Consider the following 17401-nt stretch of genomic DNA (forward strand, 5'->3'; position numbering starts at 1 on the left):
TAATTGTTATATGTACTGAGGTGCAGTGAAAAAGATGTCTCAGAATGGTTATGGGCCATTTCAGGCGGGGTTGGGGGAGGTGGCGGCGATGTGAACAGCCAGTGCTCGTGGTACACATTTGTACAAATGACAGAAGGGAATAAACAGGGTTGAGGTCCTAACAGCAGAGTATAGAGAGTTAGGAAGTTACTTGTAAAATAGGATGTCAAAGGTAATGATCTCAGGATTACTACCAGCGCCACATGCTGATCAGAGTAGAAATAGCATGATATATTGGATTAAAATGTGGGTGAAGAGAGGTTGTGAGGGGGAGGGTTTCAGATTCCTGGGACATTGGTACAGTTCTGGGGGAGGTGGGACCAGTACAAAGTGGACAGGTTACACCTGTGCAGGACCGGGTCTGATGTCCCGGGGTGGTGGGGGGGGGGGGGGGGGGGGGGGAATGATAGTCTAACATTAACTTACAGAGCTACTGCATGCCATCTGGGTGGCACCCACACTGTAAGGTCTCATCTGGGTGCCGATTAGTATTGGTGTCCACAAGCAGAGACCAGTCGTGATGGCCATTCAGGGGTCCCAAAGGCCATTGGAGCCCCCCAGGTGTTTGGAGACAAGGCAATACCCTGGCATGCACATTGGCATCCTGGCACCCTGACAGTGCCAGGGTGGCATTTCTAGGGTGCCAGGGACACTTCCTGGGTGCCAGGCTGACAGTGCCCAGGTGCCAGGTTAACACTGACAAAGGTCTGGGCCTGAGGGGCACCATGCCTATGAAGTGAGGGGGGCTTATGAAGGGGCCTCATAAAGATTGGAGAAGTTGAATGGGTGAGTTCTTAAAGGGGGTGCCAAAAGGAGATAGGAGAACTGAAAAGGGGAGGCACTTGGCTACCCCCTCGCAGGATGTGCTCACGTGAGGGAGCGGGGGGGCGGGGGTGCATGTTGGGACAGGTGAAAGTGGATCAGTCTAGAATGACCAGTTTACTGTACATGCCTGATGATTTTCATTCTAGGCCATGAATGTATCTCACTTGCAAGTGCAAATCATAGTTTATGCAGCTTGTTTTTTAATGATGAAAAGGGGGATGTTTGGAGAAGTGTCTTTGTGCATTGTGACCAAAGACGTGCCATTGTTATAAGTCATCCTTGGTGCATAAAAGTTTGAGAACATAAGCCATTTCAACCACCAGTTGAAACAGATGTACTTGTATTGGAAGCAGTACAGCAAAGGTTTACTAGATTGGTTGCTGGGATGAGTGGCTTGTCCTGTGGTGAGAGGCTAAGTAAATATTTTCTCTGGAGTTTAGAACAATAAGAGATCATAGAAAGGCTGACAGGGGGATTCCTGGAAGGATCCAGAAGTGAAGAAATTCAGGACTGTGGTGATCGTAATGCCCACTGGCCATGTGTGCCCACATGGATTACTTCTATATGCCCTGTCCTAGGCTTATCTCCTCCTTCAAGCTGGAGCTGTGTGCCCACCCATTGTGGAACAGTATGTTGCTGTGGAGAAGGCTGCTGCTCTGTAGGTATTGTTGCTGCTGCCGCTGCATCTGTTGGTGTGGGTTCTGCTGCTGTTTGTGGTGTAGCTGCTGCTCCTCTTGTTCCTCATCAGAGGTTCATGCTAAAGCACTGTAGTGAAGGCGGACAGCAGCGAAGTGCAAATCAAGATTAGGAGAGCAAAGAACGGACTTCTGAAAAGCCGTAAAATCACAATTGAAGCAGTGAGATCAAGGTCTCAAAAGGAGTGCTGTGAGTACAAGCCTTTCACAAAAACAGGCCAATGGCTGTGCGATGTTACTCTGGAAAGACTTTCCAACCTGCCAGTTTTATTGAGCAGTAAGTCCCCACTATGCATGTTCCTTGTTAATCCTGACCAGTGCCACATAACTTGGGAAACCAGAACATTGGCTGTTAAAGCACGAAGATTGGGTTACATTCACAATTGACTATCTATTCCCATGCTGAACCTATCCTACCCAGCAGTTGCACAGAGCTTTGCTGTTTAGCTCCAAACACGCCTTGGTTAAACCTGGAAACGGTTGGGACCATGCCAGATTTCCAACCCAACTCCACTTTCCAGGGCTTGAACTTCCACCTGCACCTGAATCTGAGCCTGCCTTTCATGTGGCGGTTAAATTATTGCTGAGAAAATCAATTTAATACATTTCATTAATTCCCTTTCGCAAAATGTACCATGCTGGAAATGTTGTGCTTTTTGAAAATAAAAATGACAAAATATATTGATTTATCAATTTAATAGTAAGTCTGTTTTCAATGGCTAGAGATGTGAATAATTAAGATTGCTTCAAGCTCGGAACGATGTGTGAGGAATTGCTTAAAGCAATGAATCAAATTTGCCTTTTTATTGTGAAGCAGGTCATTACTGCAACCCAGTGGATAAGAACTATCACTGTCACATTTAAGCTATTTAAATCAGTAAATATTTTTGAACTAATAATGTACTGGAGATACTTTTGCGCATACAGTTGTAATTACCAGAGTAAGCCTCTGTGTTAAAATGCTATTCCTTTTGCTATTATATCTTTAAATTTCTTACAGCAGAGTACATTGACGCCATGTTCTTGACTGATGTTCCTTTTATTTCATGAGATAGTGTAACCATATGAATTTTAAAAAGCTAGATGAGTGCCAGTTTCTAATGAACACTCTGTACTTGCGAGGCCTATGGTGGGTCGTTCGTATCTTGCAAAGGTTGTGACGGTGTTGCAGGAGGCAAAGTCACCCCTTATTGTAAATCTAACACAAGCAGGACTGATTCATAGTCATAGAGGTTTACAGCATGGATCAGTTCAAACTGGAGCATTTTCCTCTCATCACTCTTTTTTTCCATGGTTGGTTGATATTTTTCTTTTCTCTCTCGTGTTGAATTATCATACCCTCCAGGTTTCATCCTGCCGACTTGTAGAATGTGTTTTGTTGTGTCAAGTACACAACCGTAAGAGCCTGATTTGCCTCATGGAAATCTGACAATTGAGGTCAGGACTGATGAGCTGAAAGTGTTCGGAAATGAGAATTTAGTTTGGCATTTTCCAAATCCATCAGAAATGTCTGACAAATCTAGAGGACATTTAAAAATATCTGTAGAATCTTCATGAAACCCTACATGCTTTCCTTTGCAATCTACATTGTTTACCCTGGTGCTTTGTTGCAGTAGTGATTTAAAAACCATTTAGACCGTTTTTTGCACACTGTTGATCCCTGACATACAAAAATCTCCGACCTTATCCTCCGTAAAGATTGGTGGTGCAACTTATCAACCCTATATTTTCTTTACATTCCTACCTGCCCCAATTAAATTTCCCATCATAGTTATGAAGGCTGCCCAATATTTAAAGCATATTTTATTGTGAATTAATAGTTTGATATTCTTTTCTTTGGTGCCTCTGCTTTTAATTAGATTTTTCTTGACTTCCATCATTTTCCTGATCCTTTTGCTTGTAAGATTTTCTGTGTTATTACATAGTACCAACTTGTTCCTCACATATTTAATCGTACTGCAACTTAACCATTTTGGTTTGATTGCACTTTCAGTTGTTCTGATGTTACTAGGATGTTTGAGTGCTTAGCGTCACTGCTACTGAGTTAAAGGTGACACAATAATTTACTCTCCGAGTTTGTTTTCATTGTTACACTGGTAACAACATGATAGCAGTTTACTCAAATGTGATTTTCAATGTTACCAAATTCAAACAGATCTGTTTATTGGCATTGATCTAATAGGTCACCTAATTCCACCCATGTAGATAGGATGCTGTCACTTTAATTAGCCTCGGTTACAAGAACAATTATACAGGAATATATAAAGGATGCTGCCCACTTTTACATATGTGTTGCATTCCACAGCTATCAATAATGAAGGGAGAGGCTTTAATTTTCTTTCCATCACAGGACTGACCAGAATCTCTCGTGGTCTTACTGTACATCATTGGTGTGTGTTGGAAGGATTATAAGTTGATACTCAACAGAGTTGGTCATGCGCACGCCTTCCTTAGCCCTCAAGTCCTGGAGTGGATCTTGAACCCAGACACTACCAAGACACCACAAAATCTTCCTCTTGTGAAGAATGGTCGAACCTTATTCAACTTCCATAATATAATTGGACCTCAAAGTATCTCAGTACACACTTCTATTACCAAACATATTACCTGCAGACGTATTTAGATTTGTGCTCCTGGTAAGATTGTGATTTGATTGCAAAATAGGTCATAAGTGGAGAAACAAACATTAGCTGCCGCTGTGAAATAATGACACTTGTCTTAATTGTCTGCTTTGAAAAAAGTTAAATAGCTTGACATTTAATTGCAAGCAGTACTTGTTAGAAATGATTATAGCTAGGAAGGAGAAACCACGTTGTGTTGTCCAAGGGAGACTTACTGATTAGCATCAGCTTCAATCTGCTTTTCATTTTGTGATAATGCATTACATTATGGAAAAATTGTACTTCCTCAGGTAAAGTTAAGGGTTGCCCTTCAGAGTTTACAATGCCCAACAGCAGCACATTATACTTCAGGGTCACTCAGAATATTAAAAGAGCTGAAGTTTATGGAGGGTGTTTGTGGAAAGCCTGTCAGCAGAACATTTGAATAGTCGAATCTGGAGGTAATAAAGGGATGACTAAGGGTTTAAAATATAGCTTATTCCAGTAAAGGAATTGAAATTTTAAAATAATTTTCCATTTTTACTGAAACAGTTGTAATGTTCACCCTGACAGTACCAAGCACTGACGTGAGCCAGACTATGCAATATCACAAGGAAAAGATTTAAAAATGTAATTCTGTTCTGGACAGGCCACGTAACAAATTTTAGATTTGGAGGTGGTAATTTTCCCTTCACCACACCACCAGCCCATTGAAAATTCATAACTGTGCTGGAGGCATTGGGATTCGATTCTGGCACAACCTCCAATACTGTGTTTTCAAAGCTTGCGCACTGGGTCCCAACTGCATGACCCTTTGTGCAGTGAGTTTAGTCATGGCCAAGGCTACTGGTGTTGTTGGTATGATCATGACTGACCTTGACTACTATGAGGTAATCAAATCTCTTGCATCACTGTTTCCATGCTTCCTGGCATTGATCTCCGTAGCTATCTGCTCTCATTACCTTCTCTGTGTGTGCCTGGATTCCTTCTTCACGCTCCATGGATCCATTACACCTCTCCTCCTTTCTATCTAGTTCATCGAGACCTTCAGTGCAGTGTCCAAGAGCTTTGATGTGTCATCCTTCAATGTTTCCCTTGTCAGTATCACTTCCTGTATGACTGCCAGCACCTGATCCAGCCATAAATCCCTTGAAGAGGTGCAGGCTAGCTTTAAGCAGTGCAAGCTCGCATTAAGTAATACAAGCCACTTATGATACTGGTCCTCTGCTGATGTGTCCAACCAATCAACAATGTTGTTCACGCTGGCTGGGCGTTGAAATCATTGAAAAGAGCAGACAGCATTAAGACTAATTTAGTTCCCTACATCTTGCCACTGCTAGCTGCCAACATCGCATTGCCAAATTAAGCTTTATGTCACTGTATCATATGACAGGCAAAGATTTATTCCTGAACAAATTTATATAGGAAAAGGACTGTAATAGCACGAGAAAAAATAAGTTTCAATCATTATCATATACTTCTTATTTTGATGTTTATATTACTGTATGTATTAGACAGGCTGAAGCTACTATGAGTACTTCATCTGTGAGTCAAACAAAGATGTAGCAAATTTGTTAAGTGAGTTCAACAAGATTCCAGGGTCAATTCAACTTATGTGCACCCAGAATGATCAACCATCACAAGGACAATGGCGTCCTGTTCAGTATTGCAACAACTAATAAAAGCAAACTTGTTACTCTTGACATGTATTTGCATAAACGTATGCCTGTTTCCATCTTAATATTGGACTCTTTTTTAGATGTGTTTTGTAGCAGATCTTGACCTTCATAACTATTTCATATTCTCCTAATGTTACTGTTATTGATTTTGTAAGTCTCTGATATAATTTACAATGAGTAACTGCTTTTTTATGATTGTTGTATATTTTCTTCCTCTGCAGGTGGAGGTTTACATTTTACCTTTACGTATTTTCCTATGGTGTAAGGTTTCTGAAGAAGGTAAGGCTTACCATGTTGAAATATGTTGGAATATCTTTTATTCAATTCACTAATGTTAATGACACAAGTTGATGGAAGCATAGCAAAGAGAACACTGCTTTACGCTCATATCTGCTTTCTGTTTAAAATCCGTGAAGGAATGGTGTATTTACGATATGTGAATAATGTTGAGAAATGAGCCTGAAGATGAGGTTAGGTGGATTGGCCATGCTCAATGCATGGGGTTACAGGGATAGGGCGGAGGAGTGGGCCCAGGTAGTGTGCTCTTTCGGAGGGTCAGTGCTGACTCGATGGGCCGAATGGCTTCCTTCTGCACTGTAAAGTCCATGACTATCCAGGAAGCCTTCCTCCGACCCTATGAATGCCTCTTTTTCATTATATCCAACATACTGCTGGTCTTGAGAAAGTTAATAGACTTCAAGAATGGGGCTATATGCTAATCAGACATTTGAAAGACATTCTAACTATGGACAGTGCAGAGAAAAAAGACCTAGGGTGGGATTTTCCTGTCCTGCCCACTGAGGAACTGGAACTACCCATCCTAAGTAACGTACGCTGGTCCGTCACATTTTCTGTCCCACCTGCAACAATTCCCGCCATGGGTGGGACTGGAAATTCCTGACCTTTAGTCTGACTGTGATTTAGGTCACTAAAAATAAGTATTAAGCCAACTTAATGGCCACGCGGAGGTAAATTATAGTGTTCCACTTGATACCTATACAACATTGGATTATTTACTTAATATCTATAAAATATTGAATTCTTTACTTAATACCTATACAATATTAGACTCTATGTATTGCTAAAGTCCTTCTGCAATTCTAACTGTATGGAAGGTCAGTTTCGCAGATGTTTCGTGAATTTATATGATAGTTGTGTGCATTTTGAAATTGCTGCTTTAAAACTACTGGTCATCTCCCACATAATCATGGATAAGATCAGAAATCCCTGATGTAATCATGCAGTTATGATTGGGTGTTTTATTGACTATTTGTAACTTTTAGTTTTCATGATTATGATTCAAAGTTTGTGAAAGATGATGAAAACCATTTTATATTTCTATTGAGGATTAAATTGAGTAATGTACTTGATTGTATTCAGCTGGCTGGCAATATGGTGCAACGTGAAAAAAATGAAAAATGAAAATCGCTTATTGTCATGAGTAGGCTTCAATGAAGTTACTGTGACAAGCCCCTAGTTGCCACATTCCGGCGCCTGTCCGGGGAGGCTGGTAAGGGAATTGTGCAATTTAATATTGGGCTGAATAGTTTAATACCTTAAATTCAGTAAGAGCTCCTATGATACTCGTTGCAGTGACCTGGGAGTTAGGTGTCTTTAAATAAGCAATGAATGAGTTGAGCGAACACTTATGAGGTGGGCATCAGATTAAATACCTGTTAACATGGATGGAGCTGTTTCAAAATAAATGTCATAATCAAATTCAGAAAATCTGAGAGCATTTAAACAGACATAGTTATGATTTTTAAAGTGTCATGGGTGATTTGCGGAGAATCGTAAAGGCTGCTGTGGGACAGGCCGTGACCCACGGCAGCCTTCACGCCCACTTCCGGGGCCGATTCCCCCCCTCCCCGGGCGGGGTTAGGAGCGCGGCCCCATGCGTCACGGCGGCGCAGCCTTGACGACAGTCGTCATGGCCGCACGTCAAGCATCACGCCGGCTGACGCGGCCGATGACATCAGCCGCGTATGCGCAGGTTGGACAACGCCAACCCGCCGCATGCGCAGTTGGCGTCTTTTCCCTCAGCCGCCCCGCAAGACGAGGCGGTTTGATCTTGCGGGGCGGCGGAGGGAAAAGAGTGCGTCCGTTACGGACGCAAGGCCCGCGATCGGTGGGCACTGATCGCGGGCCTATGCCCCCCTTGGAACGGGCATCTGGCACCCGTTTCACGACGGCAGCGAGCAGGTGTGTTTGCTGCCGTGTTGAAATGGCTGTGAAGGCCCGGCCGCTCGGCCCATCGGCCTCGGAGAATCGCTGCTCGCCGTAAAAAACGGCGAGCGGCGATTCGTGGCGTGGGTCGGTCATGGGGGTGGGGAGAATAGCGGGAGGGCCTCCCGATATTTTTCACGCCCTCCCGCTATTCTCCCACCGTGGGGGGCGAAGAATCGCACCCCATACATTTTCAGATGTGTGTGGTTCAGTTTGTAAACACTATGTTAGGGCCAATTTTCCAATGCTTCCAGTGTAATGTTATTTCTATTGGGAGCACATATTGCGAAATTGTGAGACGTCCCTGATATAAGCTCCAGTGGGTAAAGCACGTAATCGCAAAATCAATCTTTATTTATCAAAATCAAGCTTGTGATTAATCCTTATTCTTCTCAGTAAAGGAACTACCAATGTGATACGTGAGATTTACAGAGGAGGTGTGTGTCCTTAATGGGATTAATTATCCCTATATTTTAGAAGTTAAAATATGCCTCATGGAAAACTCCATTAGCCTAGATAAATACAAGGAGTGCTTTGACTGGAAGAACTAGAAAGTGCTGAGAGTGATTCCTAATAATTACATGTCAGAAATACAGTACCAATTGATGAATCCATCATTAAGCTTTCAATCTCTTTTAAAAATACAATAAATTAAGCTGAATTAAAATTTCCCCCTGCAGACTTAAAATCTGTTACCACTTAGTCAGAAAACATTACGGAGTATATCCTTGCTAATTTATTATTTCAACAATTGCTGCGAATTCAACTCAAAAGCATAAATTAAACTAACCATTAGGATTATGACATGTGATGAGAACATAGAATCCTTTGCCAGAAATCTTTGCTGAAGTCTCAAGTAGCAGGAATATTAAAGGGCATGCAGGAGAACAAGATTAGACTATGTGACTCATGAAGAGAAACCAGCCAAAAAAAATCAAATGATCTATCTCTGTGCTGTATTCCAAGATTCTATAGGACCTACTGTCCTTGGTCCCTTCTGCCTGAGAGTTAAACAGCACCCAGCACACCTGTAACACACTTGCCAATGCCAGCAATCGGATCTGGAAATTCAGCGGCAGTGGCAGGCAACCATGTTACATTTTTCTAAGTTTCCTTGCACTGGAGCATCCAGCAAATTTTTCAAATGGCAGTAAACATGGGAATCCCTCCTCTTACATCTTTCATAATGCTCCACCTGGCACATCCCTTCTGCAGGTATGTGCTGGCTCCATAGGACTTCCCCAAAATCCACAGGGCAATATTAAATGGCTGAAATGGAGAACTGGGTTTCTATTGATTTCTCAGCCTGTACTTGCATAATGCTCAATATATCAGGCAAAAGAGGTACATAGAAATCAGTCCTTAGGATTCTGAAGATGATGGGCGGGATTCTCCGTCCCGCCAACCTTTTTTTCCGACGTGGCGCGCCCACGCTGGCAGCGGAATTCTCTGTTCCCGCATCCGGCCAATAGGTTTCCCATTGTGGACCATCCTATGTCATGGGAAGTGCGCGGGCATGGGTGCACTGCCGGTGAGGCAGAGTATTCCACCAACGGAGAATCCCGCTACCATCTCTGTATTCTTTAATGGTTTCTCACTAAGTGACAACAGATTATTTTTGTGCTAAAGTGATGTTTACAGGGTTATTATTACAGGAATACTAAATAAACCTTTTTGTTTCCTATATTTTGTGCTTTAAGTCAACCAAGGATCTATAATAAAAACTGAGGCAGCTGAACCTGGACACTCCAGCCTTAAAATGTCAAAATTTGTGCCTTTGTAGGATCTGGAATTTTTGACTTAGTCACTGGACACTCAGGTTTCCACTGCAGCAGCACCATGATACAAATTTCATTGATTTGTAGGATGTGCTAAATAAGCAGTCAGAGTGCTAGTGGCAACCATGTGCAAAGAATAGAGTTAGGGATGGCTGATGTCAGCCAAGTTCAATTCTTTTACCTTCCCACCTGTCCTTCGGAATGTGTGCCACTATTTAAAATACACGGTTTCCTATAACTAAGATTTAGTGTTTAGTTAAACTCAGATTGATTTGCTGACTTTTGGCCATATATGCAATTATTCGAGTAATATTTCTACTGTTATATTCAAGAGACCATTTTCTATATTGGAAAGCATTGTGTTTCAAGCCTGAAGTAATATCTAAGGGCTGCACAATGGACTCCTCAGTGGGAATCCCAAAATACACAGAAATATAGAATGGTTAAAATGCAGAAGGAGGCCATTTAGCCCATCCTGCCTATGCTGGCTGTCTGCAAGAGCAACTAAACTAGTCTAATTTCTCCACCCTGTTCCCATAGACCCGTAAATGTTTTCTCTTTATTTGCATGCAGGAGGTAGTGAAGAGACAGTAGAGGCAATCAGACTGACCGGGCAGCAGCATAGGACAGTCAGTCATCTGGACCAGGCTTGTCCAACCTTATGGCATAGTGTTGGCAGTTGTGGTGGGATGAGATGGGCTTTAGGGAGAGCGCAGGGGGCAATGAGTAAATGTCAGAAAGCTGAGGATAAGCACAACATTAAACATGAATTTCAAAAGCTGATGTATCCAAAAATAAAGCTTGCTGAGCAAAAGAATAAGTCACAACAATAAATTGATATATTTTTAATAAAAACAACCATTGGAGTGTGAAAGAGTGAGACCATGTGTGTCCGGCTCACTCGCAGTCTCAGGGAGCTCAGTCACTCCCCTCACCTACCGTGAGAGTTCTTTTTTGTGTGTGGTAGTTGAGAACCCTGAGACTGGGAATTAGGCTGACAAATACTGTGATTTAACGCCTAAAAGGGAGGTCCATTTGGGCGCATATTGTGAGGTGTTTCTCGGCACCTACAGCACTGAGAATGACGCTGATATCAAACGGGGCTTTTTTATAGTTTAGGTCGGAAACATCCGGCCAGTGCCCCATTTACCTCACATAATTTTTCAATGTTGCCCCGATCTTTTGACCCGCTGGGTCTCCCCACCGGGGCCACAGGAAGGGAGGATTCGGAAGAACTGGAAGCCGGGCAGGACTGGAACCAATGTCCTCGGGGTGCTTTTGCTAACACTGTTGGGGAGGTTTTAAACTAATGTGGCAGGGGGATGGAAACCAGATTAGGAAGTTAGAGGTCAGTAAGGAGGCAGCAACTAAAGCCAGTAAGGTACTAGATAATAAACTCAATGTGACTAAGGGGAAGAGTAGCCAGGGAAGAGATGATGAATGCAAAGGGACAGGTGGTCTGTCGTGCATTTGTTTTAATGCGAGAAGTGTAGCAGGTAAGGCAGATGAATTTAGGGCTTGGATTAGTACCTGGGAATATGATGTTATTGGTATTACTGAGACTTGGTTGAGGGAAGGGCAGGACTGGCAACTGAATATCCCAGGGTATAGATGCTTCAGGAGGGATAGAGAGGGAGGTAAAAGGGGTGGAGAAGTTGAATTACTAGTCAGAGATAATATCACAGCTGTGATTAAGAAGGACACTATGGAGGATTCGAGCACTGAGGCAATATGGGTGGAGCTATGAAATAGGAAGGGTGCAGTAACATTTTTGGGACTTTACTACAGGCCTCCCAAAAGCGAGCATGAAGTAGAGGTACAAATATGCTGACAGATTATAGAAAAATGTAGGAGCAATAGGGTGGTTGTGATGGGAGATTTTAATTTCCCCAACATTGAATGGGATTCGTGTAGTGTTGGAGGCGTAGATGGAGCAGAGTTTGTAAGGAGCATCCAGGAGAGTTTTTTAGAGCAGTATGTAAATAGTCCAACTCGGAATGATCCCGGCCAGGTGGTTGAAGTTTCAGTCGGTGATTACTTTGGGAATAGCGATCACAATTCTGTAAGTTTTAGAATACTCATGGACAAGAATGAGAGTGGTCCTAAAGGAAGAGTGCGAAATTGGGGAAAGGCAGAGTATAACAAAATTCGGCAGGAGCTAGGGAATGTGGATTAGGAGCAGCTGTTTAAGGGTAAATCCACATTTGAAATGTGGGAGTCTTTTAAGGAAAGGTTGATTAGAGTGCAGGACAGACATGTTCCTGTGAAAATGAGGGATAGAAATGGCAAGATTAGGGAACCATGGATGACGGGTGAAATTGTGAGACTAGCTAAGATGAAAAAGGAAGCATACATAAGAAAAAGGAAGCATACCCTGCAGCAGGGTAGCATGGTGGTTAGCATAAATGCTTCACAGCTCCAGGGTCCCAGGTTTGATTCCCTCCTCGAAGCTCTCCTCTGAGTGGGTCCCTTGGATGGCATGGGGGTGAACAACTCCAGATGATCCGGTCCAATCAGATGGAGATCCTGCAAGAAAATGGACATGTGGTCAGTGAGAGGGAAGGGTAATTTTGTTTGACAGGAGCAACTCACTTGAGACAAGTCATATGGGTGATATCCTCACCAGCGGATCCTCACCTCTGCGGCGCAAGCCAACCTCACTCTCGGTGACTGCTCTCTCCTCGGGCGGGACCGCGATTTACAGGGCTCGTTCCTCATAGAGGGTAAGGGCTATCATCTTCTGTGGGGAGAAACAGAGGGAATATGGATCATGGGAGGTCTATAGCAGGTTGCATGAGTGGGCACCGCAACTGGACATGAAGGGGTTGTACCAGTAGGTGCCAGAGAGTGCTGAGGAACAAGCAGGAAAATCTGAAGTGGGGAGGGTGCGAGGTTCAGCCAGTGATTTGGGGGGGTGGTCGGGAATTTGAAGGCTGGCAGGCAGAACTGATGCCAGGAAACAGATGGTAACTCCCCCTTGGAGGTTGTTGGTCTTCTTCCTACACTGGACAGCGGTCCTCCTGGTCATGTTGCCCTCACTGACAGCAGCTGCCTCGCAGGTGTATTCGTGGCCCTGCTTCTGGCCTTCCGACCCTCTCGGGGGACCAGGATGCCCCGTCACTCATTCACAGTATCGAGAAGACTTGTGAGGTTGGAATCCCCAAAGCGAGGAGAAGATCTGCATGCTGCAATTCTTGTGAGTTGACTGGGAGTGGGTAGTGAGGCAGTGTTTAAAAGATGCTTCTCCTTGTTAGTAGCGGGTTGCTGAGGCGTGAGTCTGGCGAATCAGACAGTGAGACAGCCAGTGATGGTGAGAAGCCTGTGGGAGCTCATTACCGCCAGTAAAGTGCCATTAAGTCCGGGCTGCCCGAGAACTACAGCTGTCGAGAAACACCCTGGCAATCGTTCCTAAAATTATTTCAAATGACTTCAAAATGTTTCCATTAAATTGCGCCCTTCGTCTTTCTACAATAATATTCACTGAGGTCAAATGTGTTATTATCAAAACAACCATGGAGATATGAATAGGGCCTGGATTTGAGGCACCAGGGAGTGGAGAGAAATTTGCCAATGACAAGTTCTAAATATGCATGAAAATACAACCACTATGGTCATAAATACAGCAGGTGCAGCTCCTATCAACAGTGGACTCTGGTGATGTGGGGATCGATGTGTGCTGCATAACATTTGAGATGTTCACCAAACTGCAAGTTGACATCCACCCAGGCATAGGGGGTTCATACAAAAAATTCATTCCATGTTATATTGTAATCCTTCTTTGTCCCTGGGCAAAACTCTAAACTGCATCTGTGCTGTGCGATGGTCCTCATGTTCTGGAAGGCATTGCAATTAATTCCATTTTTTCTGCACATTTGAATGGTTTACCTGCAGGGAAGCAGTAGATTTTTATGAAGGTTGAGGACTAGGAGTAAATTCAAAGCACTCTGAGCCATCGTACACTATCTGAGACAGAACTTAATTAAGAAAATTTGAGATATTATAAAGGAGAGTGTTATGGCAATGACAAGACCCTGATAAGGTCATGATGGGAAAACAGTACTTATCAAACATGGCATCAGTATGCTTGCTCCGAATTAATTACAGAATTTCAGACTTGACCAGCTCATCGAAGTAAACGAGGCACCTTGGGCGGAATTCTCCGCTCCCGTGATAAATCGGGAAGGCCGTCGTGAACTCGGCCGAGTTTCACAACGGCCTCGGAGGCCGCTCCTCGCACCTAATTTACCCCCACCCGGGGGACTAGGAGCGGCGCTCTGTAAATCTCGGCCGACGGCGACGCCTATGTGACGTCAGCTGCGCATGCGCAGGTTGGCCGGCTCCAACCCGCGCATGAGCGGCTGACGTCACGGCGGCTGACGGCTCCAACCCGCGCATGCGCGGTTGCCGTCTTCCCCTCCGCTGCCCCGCAAGACGTGGCGGCTTGATCTTGTGGCGAAGGGGAAAGAGTTCGTCGCTTTGAGACGCCGGCCCGACGATCGGTGGACACCGATCGCGGGCCAGTCCACTCCCGAGCACGGCCGTGGTGCTCACTCCCCTCTCCGCCCCCCACAAGCTTCAAACCAGCTTTTGGCGCCCATGTTCACGATGGCAGCGACCAGGTGCGGTTGCCGCCGTCGTGAACCGGTCGGGAACGGCAGGCCGCTCGGCCCATCCGGGCCGGAGAATCGCCGGTCGGCGTGAAAAACGGCTGGGAGAATCGCGGGGGGCGTGTCGTGAGTCGCCCGACCTTCCCGCGATTCTCCCACCCGGCGTGGGGAGCGGAGAATTCCGCCCCTTGTTTTGGACGTGTTTAGTTGGGTGTTTCTCAGCTTCTGCAGGACTGAAAACGACCCCACTATCAAACGGGACTCTGTTTCTCCATTTGGCCTTGACAAGGAAAGCCCTATCCAGGCCCCATTTACATTGATTCCTGCCATTTTTTTATCTCTCAACCCCTTCTGCTTCCTCAGCCTGGCCTCTAGACCCCCCCAACAACCCAACTTACCTGTTAGTGGGTCCTCGTGCACCACCCTCACCCCACCTCATAAGGGCAGGGCACTCTTGGGCCCGATTACTGGCATGGGCAACCTGGCACTCTGGCACCTTGGCACTGCCAGCCTGGCACATTGGCATCACCCTGCCAGCTTGGCAGTGCCACCCGGGCACCCTGACAGACCACAGAACAATCTCAGAACAGAACTAGAAGCAGAGATCCTCATGATTGTGAATTTTTTTGGTTGATATTTACACACTGGGAACAATGAAAACTATTTTTAAGTTTCCTCCATGGGTTTCCTCCTGGTGCTCTGGTTTTCTCCCACAGTCCAAAGACTACAGGGTAGGTGGATTGGCCATGATAAATTGCCCTTAGTAACTAAAAAGGTTAGGAGGGGTTATTGGATTACGGGGATAGGGTGGAAGTGAGGGCTTAAGTGGTTCCATGCAGTCTCAATGGGCTGAATGGCCTCCTTCTGCTCTGTATGTTCTATGTTCAGAATGAGGAGACCCTAAGTCTTCAAAGACCAAAAAAGGTGTTATCAGTATCAATTTTCAAACTGTTGTGCTGAAGTGAGTTCCTTTGTTTCAAAGATAAAAATAACAGTGTTGAACACGGTAGCACAGTGGTTAGCTCTGTTCCTTCACAGCTCCAGGGTCCCGGATTCGATTCCCGCTTGGGTCAGTGACTGTGTGGAGTCTGCACATTCTCCCCGTGTCTGTGCCAGTTTCCTTCAGGTGCTCCGGTTTCCTCCCACAGACAAAGATGTGCAGGTTAGGTGGATTGGCCATGTTAAATTGCCCTTAGTGTCCAAAAAGATTGTGAAGGGTTACTGGGTTACGGGGATAGGGTGGAGGTGTGGGCTTAAGTAGGGTGCTCTTTCCAAGGGCCGGTGCAGACTCGATGGGCCGAATGGCCTCCTTCTACACTGTAAATTCTATGATTCTATGATCAGAGATAGCTGATTAACATTTATACTCGAAGTCCAGGTGAGTAGGTTTCTCGCTACCATGGAGAGGAGGGTAGAGGAAGCCATTCTGAAATTAGATTATAGGCTCCCCTATAAACCGAGAAATATCACAGTCAGAAGGAGGGATTTACCCTCCCCATCCCATGGCGTATTTTCCAACGGTGAGACATCCTGCCATTGGCTGGCAGCAGGATCCCCTGGTCCCACCGATTTACGGCATTTTGCATGTGCCACGTCCTCTGCGACCAGGGAACAGGTCGCAAGGAGTCACCATCAGCTGGACTGGAAGGTCCTGTTGGCAGGAGCGACCGGAAAAGTCCACCGAGAAAGGGAATTGCAGTTATAGTTTGATCCTGGATGATCTGCAGCTGATTGGGAGTTGGGGGGAGAAAGGGATAGATATTAGCAAGGCCTGCACCATAAGCAAAGAAAATGTTGACTCTTTCATTCGCCACATGGAATCCTTGTGGGAGCTTGTGCTTAATTTGAAGACTTGAGTTTGTGAAAAGTTAAAGAGGTTAAAGGGTTAACCTAGCTGAAGCTGGAGGGAGAATCTCAGGAACATTTTAGAGCGGAAGATAGTATTTAGAAAGAAAAAGAAAATAAAGTTAATCCTTAGGAGCTGGGAGAACTTTGGATTGGTTCCAGGAGATTGGTTGACCACTTAAAAGACAGAATAACATAACCAAATTGGGGTTTTTGGTTGCCTTTATAAGCTGCAGATGGGCTTCTGGTCACAGCCACAAGAAGCTTGTTGGACATGCACCAAAAGTTAAGGAAACATATGGTGGAGGTGCCAGAGGCCATGCGCTGCTTCGTGTGGAAGATTGCGGAGTCCAAGCAAGCCATGAGTTCTGCCATGTCTTAGGTATATGAGCACATAGCTTCCTCCATGGAGATATTGGAAACCTTCATAGTCAGGCCCAGCAAATAATCTATATGTGCTCTGATCTGAAATCTGTCACTCTACCCATGGGCTCCATACAACAGTAGATAGGCATGCGGGAGTGAGGCACCTGCACCTCCCTCCAGGTGCCCTTTGTCCTCAGAGAAATAGGGAGGTGACACCGACAACAAAATGGAGGAGGAGAACGTGCCATCCGCGTGGTGTTTCCTTTGGACACCTTCAGGGTGAGGCCTCTCCTCATTTCCTCTGCCATTGACCCCATTGCCTTCAGTAGGTGATGCTATGGAGGATGCCCCTGCACTCATTCTGTAGATCCTTAGTAAACTGGAGCCATCAAGGCCTTGGACCTCCAGAGGACACCCGCCATGGTCAACAAAGGCAACAGGGTACCACACTGAGCAGTCTGCCTGCACCTCAGCTGCTGATGTCGGAGTTGTCCTGAGGCATAGTGGACGTAAGCAAAAAGTTAAGAAGGTACGAGAGCACAATGGTGGCTCTGGTCTTCAGGTAGTCACATCTAAATATTGCACATTATATTGGTTTCATTTCACTCATGTGTTCATCCTTATCATTTTTTGAGATTGGCTGTCAGAGGCTAAATGTGCCTGCACACTTCATGTTTGGCATGCAGTGATGGCTGCAGTGAATTTGGGGACATTTCCTTTACTGTAAAGGAAACAATGTTT

At 44.9% G+C, this 17401-nt stretch overlaps 1 protein-coding gene across 6 annotated transcripts in view; it reads left to right on the top strand.

Moving 5' to 3' along the window:
• Positions 1-17401, top strand: part of cers6 (ceramide synthase 6) — a 388374-nt gene that overhangs the window by 152790 nt on the left and 218183 nt on the right. For all 6 annotated transcript variants that reach the window (XM_038789747.1, XM_038789745.1, XM_038789743.1 and 3 more), the window contains exon 4: positions 6060-6117. In XM_038789747.1, coding sequence (XP_038645675.1) covers positions 6060-6117 — 58 coding nt within the window. The remainder of the gene's footprint in view (positions 1-6059; positions 6118-17401) is intronic.

This window comes from Scyliorhinus canicula, chromosome 2, assembly GCF_902713615.1.
Source record: "Scyliorhinus canicula chromosome 2, sScyCan1.1, whole genome shotgun sequence".
NCBI classification, from domain to species: domain Eukaryota; kingdom Metazoa; phylum Chordata; class Chondrichthyes; order Carcharhiniformes; family Scyliorhinidae; genus Scyliorhinus; species Scyliorhinus canicula.